The sequence below is a fragment of the Gorilla gorilla genome, chromosome 13, assembly GCF_029281585.2.
Source record: "Gorilla gorilla gorilla isolate KB3781 chromosome 13, NHGRI_mGorGor1-v2.1_pri, whole genome shotgun sequence".
Classification (NCBI taxonomy): Eukaryota; Metazoa; Chordata; class Mammalia; order Primates; family Hominidae; genus Gorilla; species Gorilla gorilla.
In genome coordinates, this window is record NC_073237.2 from 121,511,107 (window position 1) to 121,530,440 (window position 19,334).

The following is a 19,334-nucleotide window of genomic DNA, read 5'->3' on the forward strand; positions in this document are numbered from 1 at the left end:
AATAATATGACAGCGTCGAGTAGTATATGTCAACATTGGGGTGGGGAAAATCTCTCATTGATCTCCATAAGCGGCAAAAATTAGGATACTAGTTTTTCACAAAACCAAATGTATTTGGTGTAAAGAGCTGTCTTTTCTTCTGAGATGGTCCTACCTACATCTTTAATGGTAAAATGACTTTCCATTTATGAAGTAATACTGACGGTAAATTGTAGTAGGATTTGAAAAATTGCTTTGAAAAAATGTCAAATCTCTGTTGGTCCCCCAAATTAGTATTTCATGTAATCCTAAAGTCACAGAACCACAAATCACCTCAATCTCAACTAACAGTTTCCACCCATATTATCAAGCCAGAGAGAGGAAAGAACTCCAGAATAATTTGTGTCAGACGAAGGGGGATCATCAACTCACTAGGGAAGTAATCTTGAAATACATTTATTATATTCCTTATTAAAAATCCATTGCCTGCTTTTTAGCATCTTCCATAATTGACCAATCCTCACTGATATACAGATATTGACAGATATTGTCAATAGAACAGGAGCTATTCATTTCTTATGCCTTCCCAAAAAGAATCCTCGAGTCTTCACATTGTGTCCAAGTGATCTCTGCTTATTTTAACTCTGTAAGACATACAAATCCCATCATTCCAGTCCACATTTAATTCACACTTCCTCTTTATCTTCCCCAATTACTCCATCCTACATCAAACATTTCCTTGTCCAGATGTGTTGTACTTACAAAATCTACACTATGTTAGCAATTATACATTGCCTTGGATTATTCTTCCCAACTACAATGAATTTGAACAAATGGCCTATGAGTATGAGCCCTTAATAAAAGGCAGCTTTGGACCAGATACTGGGTGCTTTGTGTGTGCTATTTTTAATAGTGAGATTAACCCTGCCTGATATTCTCTTATTTTAGACACAGAAATTTAAGATTCAGAAAATTCAATTTGTTCAGGGTCACACAGCTACAATAACCAATATTGCTTAAAATAGAGCGCTAAAGAAATACTCTGCTGTGCCCTCTAGGGATTCAAGTTCCAGCTCTCCTGTGCAACGTTAGACAAGTCACCTATCCTCTCTAAGCCTATTTCCTCATCTAGGGGGAGAAAAGTTCTAGAGAAGGATGAACAAGATTAATTTTTTTAAAGTTTGGGCTGGGCACAGTAGCTTATGCTTGTAATCCCAGTGCTTTGGAAGGCCGAGATAGGAGGATCTCTTCAGCTGGGAGTTCAAGACTAGCCTGGGCAACATAGGGAGACCCCATCTCTACCAAGAAAAAAAAAATTAAAAGGTAATATAGTCATAGACCCATACAGCAAGGGCATCACAAAATAGAGAACGTAACAATTTAGCATATATGCTGTATACAGGTTAGTTGCTATTACTGCATGACAGAGCTGGGGTTTTCACCCAGATCTGATCCCAAAGCCTGTGCTATTCCATAATGCCTCCATGCAGTCTTTTATAACCCACCATTTATATACAAAAGCACAGTGCTGCTGAGCATAGTGGGTGCCTAGGGATTGAGTGGAATATACTTATGTAGTATTTTTGTTGACAAATCTATAAATGTCATGCATTTTTGAATTAAGAAAACATTTGAATGATCTAAGCCAGCATAAGCCTACTCTCATGAGGGTAAAGGCACAAATTCACCAATAAATTGATAGGGAAACAGAAAACTAACAGGAGGGGAATGCAGAATCGACCTTCCCCAAGCATCTAGTGTGTCTGGCATCATGCTAGGGGACTTTCCAAATGTTTCTTTTTGGTTTACTACTGTGTATTTCGTCAGCATCACTACACACTGTAAATATACAATTTAAAGAGTTGTGATGATCTCATGAAGCATAGTTCTGGGCACTGGATCGAGGTTGTAACAATAAACATTGCCTTTAAAGAGTTGGAACACTTAGCTCAGAGTCAAATGCAAAACAAAACAAAAAAAGGTTTCACTTTTGTTCACCAGTCAAGCAACCAAGTGGAGGAATAAGCATTTTTTAATTTCTTATATAAAATGCTAACTTCTTGTCAGGACATACTACAGACTATGCATTAAATTTTTTGACAAACTTCCTATAATCTTTTTATTAATTTACACTGAGGGAATATAGCACCTTTCATCCGAAGAACTGAAGGTGCTTTACAAACATTAGCATTTAAAAAACAATTACATTTAAAAATCTGGATTCTTGATGTTAAATCTCTTCGACTCCAGATACACAATTTCCTGGAAGCTGAAGGAAAGTGATTCTATTTCTGACAATGAAAGAGGCTCAGAAAGAGTCCTAATTTGCTTTCACAGTACAGGCATTTTCCAAAACCTGGTGCTGGGCTTACAAAGCAAACACACACAAATCTTAATGCAATGAACAATATTTCAAACCTCATTTCCCAAAGCAAAACCTAGGGCTTAAGACGTCAAAATCTTCCAACAGTTCTAGACATCCAGACAGAATAGGAGCTGATGCAGATTGCATATGAGATGTACTGCTGATCCAGGTGTTTTAGGATCACACTCAAATGAACATAAAGTAGTGAAACTTTTTGGGGAAACACATTAACTTATAAAAAGCTAGCCAAGAGCATATCGGCCAAAGGAGGAAAGGGAGTAAATGGCAATTCAAAGTAGACAGTTCTCACTAGAGCTTAGGGCACTTTATTAGAAACCAAGTATATCATAGGCAAATAAAAATAGTTTTTACCCCCATTGATACAACATAAGGGATTTTACATTCAGCCTAGATATAGGGAGTAACAAATCCTCCTGCCCATAAATCTATGACTTGCAAGTATCTTCCACCACATGATTACTCTATATAGTACATATAGTACATAGCCCTTATTTATTGGAGGGATCCAAAATATTCCTTGTAGGCTCACAAAGTCCAATACATTAGCTCTCTCTTCCCTTTACACGTCTAATAGTAAAAACTATTTTTTCCATGCAAAAAGCCATTATTCAGTTGAAGAGAAATCAGGCAAAACAGAGATGGCAGATAAGGAATGGAGAGAATATTATTGGCACGTGCCCAACTAGTGACAAACAAATGCAGTACACAATGACTTAAAAATAAAAGTCACATTATAGGGATAACAAAAACAACTACATCAATCTAAGCTAATGAGTGTCAAACAGGGAGGGCTGGGAGTTACTGGTTCTATTAGTACAACTTAAGTGGAAAGCAAGCACTTAAATACAATGTATGGTAACAGGAAAAAAAAAAAAATACTGCAGAGAGCTGTTCAAAGACCACACCAAGTTGTCTGCATCATTAATTTCCAGTGTTTCACAATTAGTAAAATACATAGCTACATATCCCTGTGAGATAAAAATACCTTTCCACCTGAATTACACTGGGATCAGGGCAGTAACACGAAGCTACTGACCCAACATTAGTTCAAGTGTGTGCAGCAAATGTCTTAGCCACCTCTTTCATATAGCTATATAATTAAAAACTATGTAAGGAGCTGGGTGGTTTGAGGGAAAAAAATTAAATCAAAACAGTATTGTGCTCATTTAATAAAAGAAAACCCTGATGAAAAATTATATGCCAAGAAGCTTAGACTATAAAGATTTTTATTGCATTTTTAGGTAACCTGGAACTTCTTATCCTGAAGGGGAAAAGTTGGTTTTCAAAACTACCTGAACAGATGCTAAAGTGCTTTATTAATTGGCTGGCTTCACAAGTATTTCCTGGAATAACAAAAATTAATTATAGTAAAGGGATACCAACTATTTCACAAAATGTACATTCCAACATCATTTATGACTACAGTCATAAGAGATACTGGAATACTTGTCCTTATTAAGTGGACAGTTGCATATTCAGAACTGATCATCACAACCCTTTGGATATTCAAATTACTTACACAAAGCTGAAATATGGTATCACAGACCTTTGCAAAAAAGAACAACTTGTTTCTTTTTCTACACTTTAAATAATCTGCTTCAGATTACAGTTCACAAATACAAGAGTCCTAACTTTTCAACCTTTCCAGTTGCAGTTTAAAAATGAACACTTTCTAAAAGTTAAGGTCAAGTGTTACAGCAAGAGAAGAATGATTCCTATTGAAAAGTACATAGATTTTAGTTAATAATACTCATGATAGATTGTAACCTGGATTGATCACATTCTACTCAACTGGTATCAAATTAACACATCAGCATTACAAGTATTAAATGTTTTTCTATTACTATAGAGGATATAAACCAAAACATTAATATGGCAGTTATGTTCTTTAGGCACAGTTTAGTGATTTTTTTAAAAAATAAATACTATTGAATTTCAATTAAAGTTTTAAACTCAATAACCAAAGGGTCAAGAACTCTGATTAGGAAAAAAGAAAAGATAACTTTACGCTAACAATGTAAGCTGTTTAAAATTTCTAACACTTAACCTATCTGAGTTTTATTTAAGATTACTTTATTAAAAAATACAAGGAATCTGAAAAAAGATCAATACAATTATCTTAATGTACAAAGTCATAAGCTGTAGCAGTTTTTAACTAAAATTTAAAAACACAACAAGGAGGGCAGCCCTTTAGACCAATTTATTTTATATCCATTTAAAATATCATCCAACAAAGGACAATGAAGTTTACATCTGGGACAGGTATACATAACTTGAGGCATTTGGAGTCCATCGTGCCCACTGAATAACAACTTTGCTGCTGAAATTTCTTAAAACTTACCAAACTAAAACAAAAGGCTGAATGATACAAAAGGAGGAGTATTTAGGTGTAATCTGTCAATTGGCTTTTAAAAAAAGGAAACACATCCTGTTTCCCAGACCAGTAAACAAGCAAGAGCTACATGCAGCAGTGTGAGTATTAAGACATTTCTCAAGTCTTCTCAAATGAGTCCAGGGTGGGGATGGGATGGGGGAAAATTGATAGAAAAACTTTGCTATAGACACCACAACAAACAATAAATTTAGATAATTTAAAATTTTTAAAAAAAAAGGCAAGAGGCAGCATTTCAGCAGCAAAGTGCTCAATAAAAAGTATATTGTAGAGGGTAATACAAGAAAATTGGGGTAAGAAGAGGGCAGAAAAATGGGTCAGCAGGATGGGCGAAGGCCTCAAAGGAAATACGGCGTTGTCGTTCTGGGAGGAATAACACGTTCTGAATCTGGAACTGCCCGGAATAACTTTGGTTCTCTTGTATTTACATCTTTGAAGACCATGATCGAAGCAATATTTCCACAACGATAGCAGTAATTAGGAGCAGACCATACTGTCACCAGCTTCTCATCAAACATAAATTTATAGCCTTCGTGCACTAGTTGATGTGCTCTGCAGATGAGTTTTAAGTTGTTGATATGAACAAACTGCAATTTAGAAACGCACTGTAAGTACTTAGCACTTAAAAAACAATCGGCCTACATAATCATTTAAATAAAATACCAAATCCTATTACTACTAAAGGCATCACGATTATAGAACGCACTCTATAATTATCTCCAATAATTTAATAAGTTTAGGCAAACAGCAATTTTGGCCTAAGTCAAGTGCACAACTATGGAAACTGTATACCTACATAAACAGTTAGAAATTTCTGGAAGAAAAAGCATTCAATAGGTACTATGAAACAAAATTTTGTGTTTTCTGATTTAATAATAAAGATATTGCTATCAGTATCTACCATTTACTGAAGGTTTAGTATATGTAGATGTTGCAATAATTCTGAAAGAGATTATTCTTTTGCAACTTAAGGAAACAAAAGCTCAGACTAGATAAATAACTTATCTAAATTAAGATACACTGATGCAGGATCAGAATCTAGTTTTTTGACTTCATTATGATGCTGGAGCACTTCCCAATATAAGGGGGGTGTGTGTGTGTGTGTGTGTGTGTGTGTGTGTTTTAATTGAAAACAGTTGAAAGTTCAAAGTGTATGTGTGTGTGTGTGTGTTTTAATTGAAAACAGTTGAAAGTTCAAAGTATTGCCTATCTTGAAGATGGCGGAGTAGCATCGCAAAGAGGTTAGTATTGAGTCTCTGGGCCGACTTCGGTTGCAGTCTCTGCAGCAGCAGTGATCACTTAGTGAAGAGTGCTTAGGGTAGTTGGCCAGGATCCTGAATATCAAAATCTTCAGCGGCAGCTCCCACCAGGGCTTATCTCAGAAAACTGCTGATCGCCTGGGCCTGGAGCTCGGCAAGGTAGTGACTGAGAAATTCAGCAACTAGGAGACCTGTGTGGAAATTGGCAAAAGTGTACGTGGAAAGGATGTCTACATCATTCAGAGTGGTTGTGGCAAAATCAATGACAATTTAATGGTGCCTTTGATCATGACTAATACCTGCAAGACTGCTTCAGCGAGCCAGCTTACTGCAGTCATCCCATGCTTCCCTTATGCCCAGCAGGATAATAAAGAGTCAGGTGACAATCTCAGCCAAGCTTGTTGCAAACATGCTATCTGTAGCAGGCGCAGATCATATTATCACCATGGACCTACATGCTTCTCAAATTCAGGGCTTTTTTGATAACCCAGTGGACTATCTGTATGCAGAGCCAGGTGTCCTGAAGTGGATAAGGGAGAATATCTCTGAGCAGAAGAACTGCACTATTGTTTCATCTGATGCTGGTGGAGCTAAGAGAGTGACCTCCATTGCAGACAGGCTGAATGTGGACTTTGCCTTGATTCACAAAGAAGGCCAATGAAGTCGACCGCATGGTGCTTGTGGGAGATGTGAAGGATCTGGTGGCCATCGTTGTGGATGACATGGTTGACACTTGTGGCACAATCTGCCATGCAGCTGACAAACTTCTCTCAGCTGGAGTCACCTAAGTTTATGCTATCTTGACTCACAGAATCTTCTCTGGTCCAGCTATTTCTCACATCAACAACGCATGCTTTAAAGCAGTAGTAGTCACCAATAACATACCCCAGGAGGACAAGATGAAGCACCGCTCCAAAATACAGGTGATCAACATCTCTATGAGCCTTGCAGAAGCCATCAGGAAAATTCACAATGGAGAATCCGTTTCTTACCTATTCAGTCATGTCCCTTTATAATACAGTAACTTCTGAGGCTTTTTAAGAATAAAATCCACCCCACCCCTTGTTTTCCCTTGGTATTTGATGTCGAATTCAGCAGAAGACCCAGCTTGCTCCAGTGTAGCTTTCTATATCCCACATTAGGTATATCTGAGCTTATCAGAAATGGAGAAAGAAGGATTGAGATTAACTGCTGGGACTTCCTATCTGCATTGTCTCATTCTGGCTTCCTTGATGATTCTGTGAGCCTTGCAGCTTTAACTATAGCTCAGCTGTTACAAGATTTCAGACTTTTGAGGATGTTGTGTGGGGGTGTTTGACTGTGACTGGAGAAGCTCAGACTATTCTGCATGTGAATGCTTCAGGGTTTTCTTTGTTGAGAACAACCAGCAGCAAAGCCAACCCATGTGTGAGCACTTCTCCCCAGGGTCTATGCTAAATTATGGCAAGAGCCCTGGGCAACCCCAAACCTAGTCCCGGTGGCTGAGCACCCTGTAAGGCAGGAGTAGGCAGCTGGGCTTGAGCAGCCATGGGGTAGGGGGTAGGGGGTGGTTGAGGGGGGAGGCAGCACAGTGCAGCAAATGTTTCTTGGAAGGAAGAAGCCTGATCCATCATCATCTGCTTGACTATGTAGCTTGGATTCTCTTTTGTACCTACTCCTTTGATTTGGCTTTACCTTCATCCATCTTGATCCTTTCCTGGCCAAATATCCTCTTGGGCCCAAATGAACACTGTACCGTAGTCTTCTGGAAAGCAAATGTGCTTCCTGCTATGTAATCGCTAACATTCACATTACATGATTTGCTGTAGCTTGATCTTCCTTAGCCTACTACCTACCACTGTGGCAGTAGGTTTTAGGTGGTATCATAGTGCCTTTTGATTAATTTAAGTATTTAATTTTCATCTTCCTTCTTTGGATCTATTTGGCTTTTCAAATGAACAGAGATTTCTGTTAAAAAGAAAAAAAAGATTGACGTAGGCCGGGCGCGGTGGCTCATGCCTATAATCCCAGCACTTTGGGAGACCAAGGTGGGCAGATGACCTGAGGTCAGGAGTTCGAGACCAGCCTCACCAACATGGTGAAACCCCATCTCTACTAAAAATACAAAATTAGGCAGGCGTGGTGGTGTACACCTGTAATCCCAGCTACTCGGGAGGCTGAGACAGGAGAATCGCTTGAATCCAGGAGGCAGAGGTTGCAGTGAGCCGAGATTGCACCATTGTACTCCAGCCTGGGCAACATGAGCGAAACTCTTGTCTCAAAAAAAAAAAAAGATTCATGTTATTGTCTCTTGTAGAGGAAACTAATAAAGTGTCTGTATCTGTGTGGTTTGAGGTCTTTGAGAAAAAAAAAAAAGTATTACCTATCTTGGTCTTGCCATTTTGTTACTTAACTACAGTACTTGAAAGGAAAGGGGCTGGCCGGGTGCGGTGGCTCACACCTATAATCCCAGCACTTTGGGAGGCTGAGGCGGGTGGATCACCTGAGGTCAGGAGTTCAAGACCAGCCTAGCCAACACGGTGAAATCCCATCTCTACTAGGAATACAAAAATTAGCCAGGCATGGTGGCGCACGCCTGTGGTCCCAGCTACTCAGGAGGCTGAGGCAGGAGAATGGCTTGAACCTGGGAGGCAGAGGTTGCAGTGAGCCAAGATCACGCCACTGCACTCCAGCCTAGGCGACAGAGCAAGACTCCATCTCAAAAAAAAAAAAAAAAAAAGGAAAGAACATTTACTTTATACATTATTACTAAATGGATGCTGGAGTAGGTGCTTTCACTGTGTCATCTTATTTAACCATTAAAGAAAGACATATGTTAATAACTAAACTAGAAATTTAATATCCACAGCCACCATATTTTGAGTAAGCTAGACTACAAGTTTGTTATCTAGGGCCACCATAGTTCTCTATGCAGCCCATTAGCAATCCACAAATTACTTTTCCAAAAATGCTGGCTTTACCTCATTTGTGACCTTTGCTCCAAAAAGCCAACCTGCTCCTCGGGGACTGATAGCCCAAGTATCCACATCTTCAGGATCTGACCAAACCAGATCACAAAATGCTCCTTTATGAGGAATTTCCTGATTCCGTTCGATGGTTCGAATTTGATCCAGTGTTTTGATATCAGGAGATAAACCACCATGGACACACAAAATCTGCTCATCTATTAACTAGCAAAAAAGGATAACAAAGAGTTGAACATATAACCTCAGGCATATCTAAACTCATCAATGAATACTAAAGATATCAATATAATTTAGATGACAACTAGATAAAAATATGCAATGTGTTATTGGCAGGAACGTACATGAGACTTTAAAAATAGAAACTTACAGCTGCTACTGTGAGCATGTCAAAAACTTTGGTACAGTATCTCCAGGCATTAGCATTTCCATATTTGGTTTGGCACTCATCTGTGAAAGAAACAGAAGGGTTTTAATTAATGAATCTGCCAATAAAAATAAACAATATATCCAGTACTACAGCAGCCTTCAGTACAACAGAAATTCAGCTTAAACTAGGATAGCAAGATATGACACGTATTTAGTCCTGCTAGGACTTCCACATAGAGCCAAAAGAACGCTAGTGACTAACTACATACAGTTATATGTCCCTTAACCATGGGGATACATTCTAAAAAATGCATTGTTAGGTGATTTCATCGTTGTGTGAACATCATCGGATGTCCTTACATAAACCTAGATGGTCTAGCCTACTACACACCTAGGCAATATGACATAGCCTATTGCTCATAGGCTATAAACTTGTGCAGCATGTAACTGTACTAAATATCATAAGGAAATAGTAACACAGTGGTAAGTATTTGTGCAATAGGAATTTTTCAGCTCCGTTGTATCTATGGGACCACTGTCATATATACAGTCCATCATCGACTGAAATGTCATTATGTGGCACATGACTGTATTTCCTAAGGATGTAGTACTGCTCTTCATTCCTGGAATGGACCTAAGAAGCAGCTGAAATTATTAGCCAAAATGCTATCATTAGAAGAGTTAAATACTAATTTCACACAACCTGAAGCAAATGTTTTGACAGTTATGTTAATATTAGGCAATTCTGGTAAGCAGATAAATTTATTTAAGGAGACAATTCTAGCAGGATAAACAGATCAAACAAATTAGAGGATCCTTAGTTATAGGAGCATGAGCAATTCCTAACTCTTCTCAGGGCTAAGTTGTCTCTTCTGAGATTTTCTGCAAATTGTGCGACTAAACACTTGAGCTTCAGTGGATCACAACTGAGGACAGATTGCCAATCAGGTTCTTACAAATTCTCAGTTGAACACTCTTTCTGCTGCCTACATAGTTTTTTGTTTTTGAGACAAGGTCTCACTCTGTTGCCCAAGTTGGAATACAGTGGCACAATCAGCAGTGGCGCGATCACAGCTCACTGCAACCTCAACCACTTGGGTTCAAGCGATCCTACCACCTCAGCCTTCTGAACAGGTGGAACTACAGGCAAGTGCCACCACACCTGGCTAATTTTATTTCTGGTAGAGATGGGGGTCTCCCTATGTTGTCCAGGCTGGTCTTGAACTCCTGAGCTCAGGCAATCCTCCTACCTCAGCCTCCCACAGTGCTGAGATTACAGATGTGAGCCACTGTACCCTGACTGTCTACATAGTTAATAGGGTACACACTTCTTTTGTTAACACCATGGAAGCTCTCTACTTTGGCTTCTTCCATAATTTTGGAAAAAAAAAAAAACCTGACATATCACTATTGCCTTAAGTGAAGCTGAAAATGATACAGGAAAGAAGTCTGCAGGTTATGACCAATCCCCAAGATTTTCTCAATTATATATCTATGTGAAGCAAGATTGTTATGTAAACTTGCCATAAGAGAGCCCTAACAATGAGCTCAGGTTGCAGGCAGGGATCTTGAACTTGGCTCAATAGTAACTGCCCAGTATGTGTTTATCAGTGTGAACTGAAGGCTCAGTGTAAAGTCATATAGGGATATTTTATTCCCTGAAAATCAATATAAGTCCTATAATAACTAAAATTATCTTATTTTGTCAAAACATATGTCATATGGCTGGACGCGGTGCCTCATGCCTGTAATCCCAGCACTTTGGGACGCCGAGGCAGGCGGATCACGAGGTCAGGAGATTGAGACCATCCTGGCTAACACGGTGAAACCCTGTCTCTACTAAAAAATACAAAAAAATTAGCCGGGCGTGGTGGCGGGCGCCTGTAGTCCCAGCTACTTGGGAGGCTGAGGCAGGAGAATGGCATGAACCCAGTAGGCAGAACTTGCAGTGAGCGAAGATCGCACCACTGCACTCCAGCCTGGGTGACAGAGCGAGACTCCGTCTCAAAAAAAAAAAAAAAAAAAAGTCATATATTAGTCATATATAACAATATGTATTTTATATATTATACATGTAGCATTAGTTACATATATATAGCAGGTGTGTGTTTTTATAACATTAGTTTTAGTATTGTTTTCACTGAGCTAATATCATAGTATGTTATCCAAAATATTGATTATTTTGCAAAAGAATCCAAAAGTTGTATTTCAATTGGTGTTTATTTTGTGAATGAAAATAAAAAGTAACTTGTAGGAAGGAGACAAATATTATCTAACTTTACATGTATTAAAAAAATTATATAAAAACAATAAATTCTCAAAATTTCTCTAACTGATAATGGCAGACAAACTGAAGAGTAAGAGAGTTCAGATTATCTTCGCTTTGTTTCGTTTTGAGACAGCCTCACTGTCATCCAGGCTGGAGTGCAATGGTGCAATCTCAGCTCACTGCAACCTCCACCTCCCGGGTTCAAGGGATTCTCCTGCCTCAGCCTCCCGAATAGCTGGGACTACAGGCAAGCGCCACCATGCCCAGCTAATTTTTGTATTTTAAGTAGAGACGGGGTTTCACCATGTTGGCCAAGATGGTCTCGATCTCCTGACCTTGTGATCTGCCTGCCTCAGCCTCCCAAAGTACTGGGATTACAGGCATGAGCCACCACACCTGGCCCAGCCTATCTTTATAATGAAAGAAGATAATTCAAAATATGAAATTTAAATCTAAAGGGTTCTGCAATTAATGTTTCCAAATCTCTCAATATCTGTCTTAATTGTGCTCAAGGAAAATCCAAATTCATAATCTTGACAGTTCTATTTCCCTGAAGGGGCTTCCTAATAAGCTCGCTCTCTCTCTCTCTTTCTCTCTCTCTTTCAACCAAATAAAAGTTTTAAAGAATTAGCTAGTTTGCTTTTTTTCCTTTCTTGAGACAGAGTCTGGCTCAGTTGCCCAGGCTGGAGTGCAATGGAGCGATCTTGGCTCACTGCAACCTCCGCCTCCTGGGTTCAATCAATTCTCCCTGCCTCAGTCTCCCGAGTAGCTGGGATTACAGGCCCCCACCACCATGCCCGGCTAAATTTTTTTTATTATTTTACTTTAAGTTCTAGGGTACATGTGCACAACGTGCTGGTCTTTTACATATGTATACATGTGTCATGTTGGTGTGCTGCACCCATTAACTCGTCATTTACATTAGGTATGTCTCCTAATGCTATCCCTCCCCCCTCCCCCTACCAGTGCCCGGCTAATTTTTGTATTTTTAGTAGAGACAGGGTTTAGTTGGCCAGGCTGGTCTCGAACTCCTGACCTCAGGTGATCCGCCCGCCTCGGCCTCCCAAAGTGCTGGGATTACAGGGGTGAGCCACTGTGCCTGGCCTATTTTGGTTTTTATGACTAAGTTCTGCTTCTGATCCCTGAGGTCCTAGAGTGAGTGAGTATACAGAGATATATGTAAAAGGATGTATAACAGCAGCTTAAAAACAACTCTAAAGTCTAATGATAGAGGAAAAACTGATACATCAATTATGCTACATCCATATGGTATATGATGCAGCCATGAAAATAACACTAATAAAGTGAAAAAATCAGGTATGTCCCCATTTTAGTGTGCACGTTTGTACATATATAAACACACATACACACACACACACACACACAAAATGGATGAGAATGGACTCTCAAATTTGTGCAGAACATTCACCTTCAGCAGATTCTAGACTCCCACTCCAAAATATTTTGATTAATAAATCTGTGGTGAGGCCCAGCATTCTATTTTTTTTTTTTTCTTTTTTTTTTTTGAGACGGAGTCTCCCTATGTCGCCAGGCTGGAGTGCTGTGGCATGATCTCGGCTCACCACAAACTCTGACTCCTTGGTTCAAGCAATTCTCCTGCCTCAGCCTCCCGAGTAACTGGGATTACATGCACACACCACCACGCCCAGCTCATTTTTGTATTTTTAGAAGAGACAGGGTTTCACCATATTGGTCAGGATGGTCTCGATCTCCTGATCTTGTGATCCGCCCGCCTCAGCCTCCCAAAGTGCTGAGATTACAGGTGTGAGCCACCCCACCCGGCCGGCAATCTACATTTTTAATGAGAACCCAGGTGATTCCAGCTACACTTTGAGGCACAGATCTAGAAAGATGCACACCAAAAAGTTAACAGTGGTCTTCTCTCGAGCATAAGATTTTCAATTGTTTGGGAGGAGTGAAGGAGTGAGGATGTGGGGAAAATAATATACATAAAGCATGTGTATGACTTGTGTAGCTTTGTTTTCCAAAGAGGAAAGTAAAATAATATTCAGAATCAGAGAAATAGGAATTCTTACCATAAAATCCATAGACCTGTGTTATCTGTCTACTCTCATGATTTCCTCGCAAAAGTGTAATACGATCAGGCCATTTAGCCTTTAATGCAAGAAGGTAAGTGAAGGTCTCCAAACTATAGTAACCTCTGTCTACAAAATCACCCTGTGAAGTAAAAGTTTACAGTTACAAACAATACAATAGCCACAACATTCTTTTCAAATTATATCAAACTGTACAAACTCATAGTTTATAACTACAATAAAGAGTTACATACTGAATCATTTGGAAATTTGATTTTAACAAAAAAAAAATAGACGTAAACAAATTTTTTCTATTAAATGTTTATACAAACAAGATTTTTGATTCCAGGGAAATCTACAAGAATCTGCTGTGCCATTCTCTCAAAAGCTTTCCCTGAAAAAAAAACCACCATTTTTTTTCTTTTTTTCTTTTTTTTGAGACAGAGTATCACTCTGTCACCCAGGCTGGAGTGCAGTGGCACAATCTCGGTTCACTGCAACCTCCGCCTCCCAGGTTCAAGCGATTCTCTTGCCTCAGCCTCCTGAGTAGCTGGGATAACAGGTACACGCTGCCACCACGCCCGGCTGATTTTTGTATTTTTTGTAGAGACGGGGGTTTCACCAGGTTGGGCAGGCTGGTCTCAAACTCCTGACCTTGTGATCCACCCACCTCGGCCTCCCAAAGTGCTGGGATTATAGATGTGAGCCACCACACCTGGCAAAACCACCATTTTTTCAATCCTCTATTACCTACATTAGTTGATTTGGTCATCTGTTAACCAGTATTTTTTAAGGTTTTTTTTTTTTTTTTTTTTTTTTAGATGGAGTTTCACTCTTGTTGCCCAGGCTGGAGTGCAATGGCGTGATCTTGGCTCACTGCAACCTCCCCTTCCTGGGTTCAAGTGATTCTCCCGCCTCAGCTTCCTGAGTAGCTGGGATTACAGGCATGCACCACGAAGCCCGACTAATTTTGTATTTTTTTTTTTTTTTTAGTAGAGACGGGGTTTCTCCATGTTGGTCAGGCTGGTCTCAAACTCCTGACCTCAGGTGATCCACCTGCCTCGGCCTCCCAAAGTGCTGGGATTACAGGCGTGAGCCACTGCGCCTGGCCAAGTAATTTAATTTTTAAAAACTCAATTTTTTTTTTTTTTTTAGAGATAGGGTCTCACTATGTCGCCCAGGTTGGTTTAGAACTCCTGAGCTTAAACAATCATCCCACCTCAGCCTCCCAAGTAGCTGGGACTACAGGCATGTACCACCATGCCCAGGTAAAATAATTTTCTATTTTAAGAATCATTTTAACTGTATTGGAAGAGTTGCCTACTTGAAGAAAAAAATTTTTTGTAAAAGCAAATACCATAATTATAACAGCGTTCTAGGCTCAGTTTTGCATTTAACAACCATGTATGATAATATACTATTTACACTTCCCATTAATGTCTGACTTGGGCCAATATTACACCAATAGGAAAACAGCTGAAAGAATAGGAAAATGGCCGGCGTGGTGGCTCACCCCTGTAATCCCAGCACTTTGGGAGGCCAAGGCAGGGGCCGAGGTGGGCGGATCACAAGTTCAAGAGATCCAGATCATCCTGGCCAACATAGTGAAATCCCGTCTCTACTAAAAATACAAAAATTAGCTGGGCATGGTGGCGCACGCCTGTAATCCCAGCTACTCGGGAGGCTGAGGCAAGAGAATCGCTTGAACCCAGGAGGCAGAGGTTGCAGTAAGCCAATCGCACCACTGCACTCCAGCCTGGCAACAGAGCGAGAATCCGTCTCAAAAAAAAAAAATAAGAAAGTGACCCAGAAACTTTCAGAAGGAAAGAAAATGAGAGAAGGATCCAGAAAAAGTTCAACAGTAACATTACACTCCAAAAGAAAAGCAAACATCTATAGCAAATGTGTATGTGTGTATATTCATCCATCCATAGATTAACAAGAGATAAAAATGAATGCTCGAAAAGTCTGAATAAATAATAGTCAATTGAAGATTTTTGCCTTAAACCAGGGGTTCTGGGTTATTTTTTATGCCCAACCATTACTGACAGCTACAACCCAACCCTATCTACAGTGGCTTACTAAGGCAATTAATTAGAGGACATAGTTAAATGTAGAAAAGTATACAATCACCTTGATATGGTTTGGCTGTGTCCCCACCCAAATCTCATCTTGAATTCCCACATGTTGTAGGAGGGACTCGATGGAAAGTAATTGAATCATGGCGGCAAGTCTTTCCTGTGCTGTTCTCAGGACAGTAAGTCTCATGAGATCTGATGGTTTTAAAAACAAGAGATCCCTGCACAGTCTCTCTCTCTTTGCCTGCCGCCATCCACGTAAGATGTGACTTGGTCCTCCTTGCCTTCTGCATGATTGTGAGGCCTCTCCAGCCATGTGAAACTGTTAAGTCCATTAAACCTCTTTTGTAAATTGCCCAGTCTCAGGTATGTCTTTATCAGCGGCGTGAAAACGGACTAATACACACCTTTTAATACACTGAAATAGGGACTGTCACATGGTAAAGAATTATTATGCAATTTACATTTAATAAGTCAGATCCTTTCCATTTTAAACAAGCACTTGATATCACTGGTGTTTACATACCATAAATATGTAGTTTGTGTCAGGAACCTGACCTCCAGTTCTGAACAGTTCACAAAGGTCATAAAACTATAAAAGAAATGCAATATATGCTGATTACAAATTCCTGTTAAGAAGCAAAGCAACAAAACTGAGAGTGAAATGTGTAAAGAAGCAGCTAAGAGGACTCCAAATATTTACATTTTTAAGAAATAAAGTGTAAGCCAAACTGCCAAGCACACAGTTCTCAAGACTAAAAAAAGCACTAAATAAAGCTCAGTTACCATAAAGTCACTCCTAGATTATTATCATAGGATTCCCTTTCTCATTTTCTTTCATACATCTCCCCATCTATCTCTTGAGAATTCTGACATCCTTTATCAATTGTCTAATTTCTCAGTAAGCTAATCTAACAGCCCACCCAAATTCTGTATCTATTTTAATGAGACAAAAGATTACAGAAACAAGTGGATACCTCTTTTTCTTCCAAACTGAACTTACATGACACTTCAGTGTCATACAGAGATCTTCCCACATTCTACAGTTAGAGTTATATACCCTCAGGCTCCACAGCCATGGAGTGTCTTCTCAACGATCAGTTAAAAAAAAATTATATATTTCATCATATTTTTTGTTTTTTGTTTTAAGACAGGGTTTGGCTCTGTTACCCAGGCCGGAATGCAGTGGTGCAATCATAACTCACTGCAGCCACAAATTCCTGGGCTCAAGTGATCCTCCTACCTTGCCCTCCTCAGTAGCTAGGACCACAGTTACACACCACCATGCCCAGCAAATTTTTATAGAGACAGGGTCTCGCTTTTTTGCCCAAGCTGGTCTCAAACTACTGGCTTCAGGCAATCCTCCCACCTCAGTCTCCCAAAGTGCTGGGATTACAAGTGTGATCCATGACACCCAATGATATTTCATCATATTTCTATTTACTGAAATTTGGTATCTGGAAAATTGTGCATTTGTCAAATTTCAGTCAACTAGATTATTACCCTAGCCCTAATTTCCAAAGAAAGCATTACAGTTTTTCTAGAAGAAAAATGATTTTGGATTAAGGGAATTGACTACAATACACTGGACCAACTACAACTAACAACTTCTAACACATTCATCTTTTACACTTGAAATAAAATTATCATTTAAACTTTTAACCCTTAATAGGAATCTTAGTCAAAGTGACGAAAACTGAAAGTGAGATGTTAATTACTGAAAGAAATAAAGTAACACCTTTTATAACAATGTTCCATAAGTCTAAAAAGTCAGACAAAAAAAAAAAAAACTTTAGGAAGCTTAATATAAAATGTATCTGAAAATTAGCTAACAGGCCAAGCTGCTCACACCTGTAATCCTGGAACTTTGGGAGCTCACGCCTGTAATCTCAGCACTTTGGGAGTCCCAGGCAGGCAGATCACTTGAGGTCAGGAGTTCAAGACCAGCTTAGCCAACGTGGTGAAACCCCATCTCTACTAAAAATACAAAAATTATCCAGGGGTGGTGGCCTGCACCTGTAATCCCAGCTACCTGGGAGGCTGAGGCACAAGAACTGCTTGAGCCCAGGAGGCAGAGGTTGCAGTGAACCAAGATCATGCCACTGCACTCCAGCCTGGGCAACAGAGCAAGATTCTGTCTCAAAAAAAAAAAAAAAAAAAAGTGTTATGGTCCGGGCACAGTGGCTCACACTTGTAATCCCAGCACTGTGGGAGGCCGAGGGAGGTGGATCATGAGGTCAGGAGATCAAGACCAGACTGGCCAACATGGTGAAACCCTGTCTCTACTAAAAATACAAAAATTAGCTGGGCATCATGGTAGGCACCTGTAATCAATCCCTGCTACTCGGGAGGCTGAGGCAGGAGAATCACCTGAACCTGAGAGGTGGAGGATGCAGTAAGCCAAGATCACGCCACTGCACTCTAGCCTGGGTGACAGAGCAAGACTCCGTCTCAAAAAAAAAAAAATGGGCCAAGCACAGAGGCTCACGCCTGTAATCTCAGCAATTTGGGAGGCCGAGGCGGGTGGATCACCTGAGGTCAGGAGTTCGAGACCAGCCTGGCCAACATAGTGAAACCCAGTTTCTACTAAAAATACAAAAATTAGCCAGGCGTGGCGGCGGGCATCTGTAGTCCCACCTACCTCAGGAGGCTGAGGCAGGAGAATCACTCGAACCTGGGAGACGGAGGTTACAGTGAGCCAGGATGGTGCCACTGCATTCCAGCCTGGATGACACAGCAAGACTCTGTCTCAAAAAAAAAAAAAAAAAAAAAAGTGTTATGACATCATTTAAAATATCAAAAGAAACGGCCTTCATGACTAACATTAAGTGAATATCTTAAATTAAGATCTAGCAACTCGAGGACCTTATGAGGCCATGAATAAAAATTATGATGAAAACCATGTAGCAAAATGCAAAAATCATTAGGGAAAAGAATGGAATACAAAACTATACCTATAACTATACAATTCTATTATGTAAAAAATTGAGTAGTTATATACACAAAGTCAGGAAGTGAACATTAAAAAGTTTTGTAAGTCAGTTTTTTAATAAAAATATGGTAGAAGAGTGAGTATCCTTAAACTTTTCTATTGATGTTTACAGATATCTGTTTTTTGTTTTGTTTTGTTTTTTTTGAGACAGAGTCTCACTCTGTTGCCCAGGCTGGAATGCAATGGTGCGATCTTGGCTCACTGCATCCTCCGCCTCCCAGGTTCAAGTGATTCTCCTGCCTCAGCCTCCCGAGTAGCTGGGATTACAGGCACGTGCCAACAGCCCCAGCCAATTTTTGTATTTTTAATAGAGACGGGGTTTCACCACGTTGGTCAGGCTGGTCCTGAACTCCTGACCTTGTGATCCGCCCGCCTCGGCCTCTCAAAGTTCTGGGATTACAGGCGTGAGCCACTACGCCTGGCCAGATATCTGTTCTTAAACAAAAGCTTTTAAAGTTTGTATTTACCAGACACACAGGTAGACGATTAAATATTCTGTGTCAGTGATACATAGGTTCCCACTTCCCGAGAACTTGGGCAATTCTTTTTTTTTTTTTTTTTTTGAGACGGAGTTTTGTTCTTGTTGTCCA

At 39.8% G+C, this 19,334-nt stretch overlaps 1 protein-coding gene and 1 pseudogene across 1 annotated transcript in view; one reads left to right on the plus strand and one right to left on the minus strand.

The window, feature by feature from the left end:
- Positions 1 to 1,993: 1,993 nt before the first annotated feature.
- The window catches only part of PPP6C (protein phosphatase 6 catalytic subunit), a 43,744-nt gene continuing 26,403 nt past the window's right edge, over positions 1,994 to 19,334 (minus strand). The window contains exons 3-7 of the mRNA XM_031014488.3: positions 16,279 to 16,344; positions 13,675 to 13,816; positions 9,350 to 9,429; positions 8,977 to 9,186; positions 1,994 to 5,344 (exon numbers count right to left, since the gene is read on the minus strand). Coding sequence (XP_030870348.1) covers positions 5,096 to 5,344; positions 8,977 to 9,186; positions 9,350 to 9,429; positions 13,675 to 13,816; positions 16,279 to 16,344 — 747 coding nt within the window. The 3' untranslated portion in view covers positions 1,994 to 5,095. The remainder of the gene's footprint in view (positions 5,345 to 8,976; positions 9,187 to 9,349; positions 9,430 to 13,674; positions 13,817 to 16,278; positions 16,345 to 19,334) is intronic.
- LOC101126924 (ribose-phosphate pyrophosphokinase 1-like) lies at positions 6,543 to 7,032 on the plus strand (annotated as a pseudogene).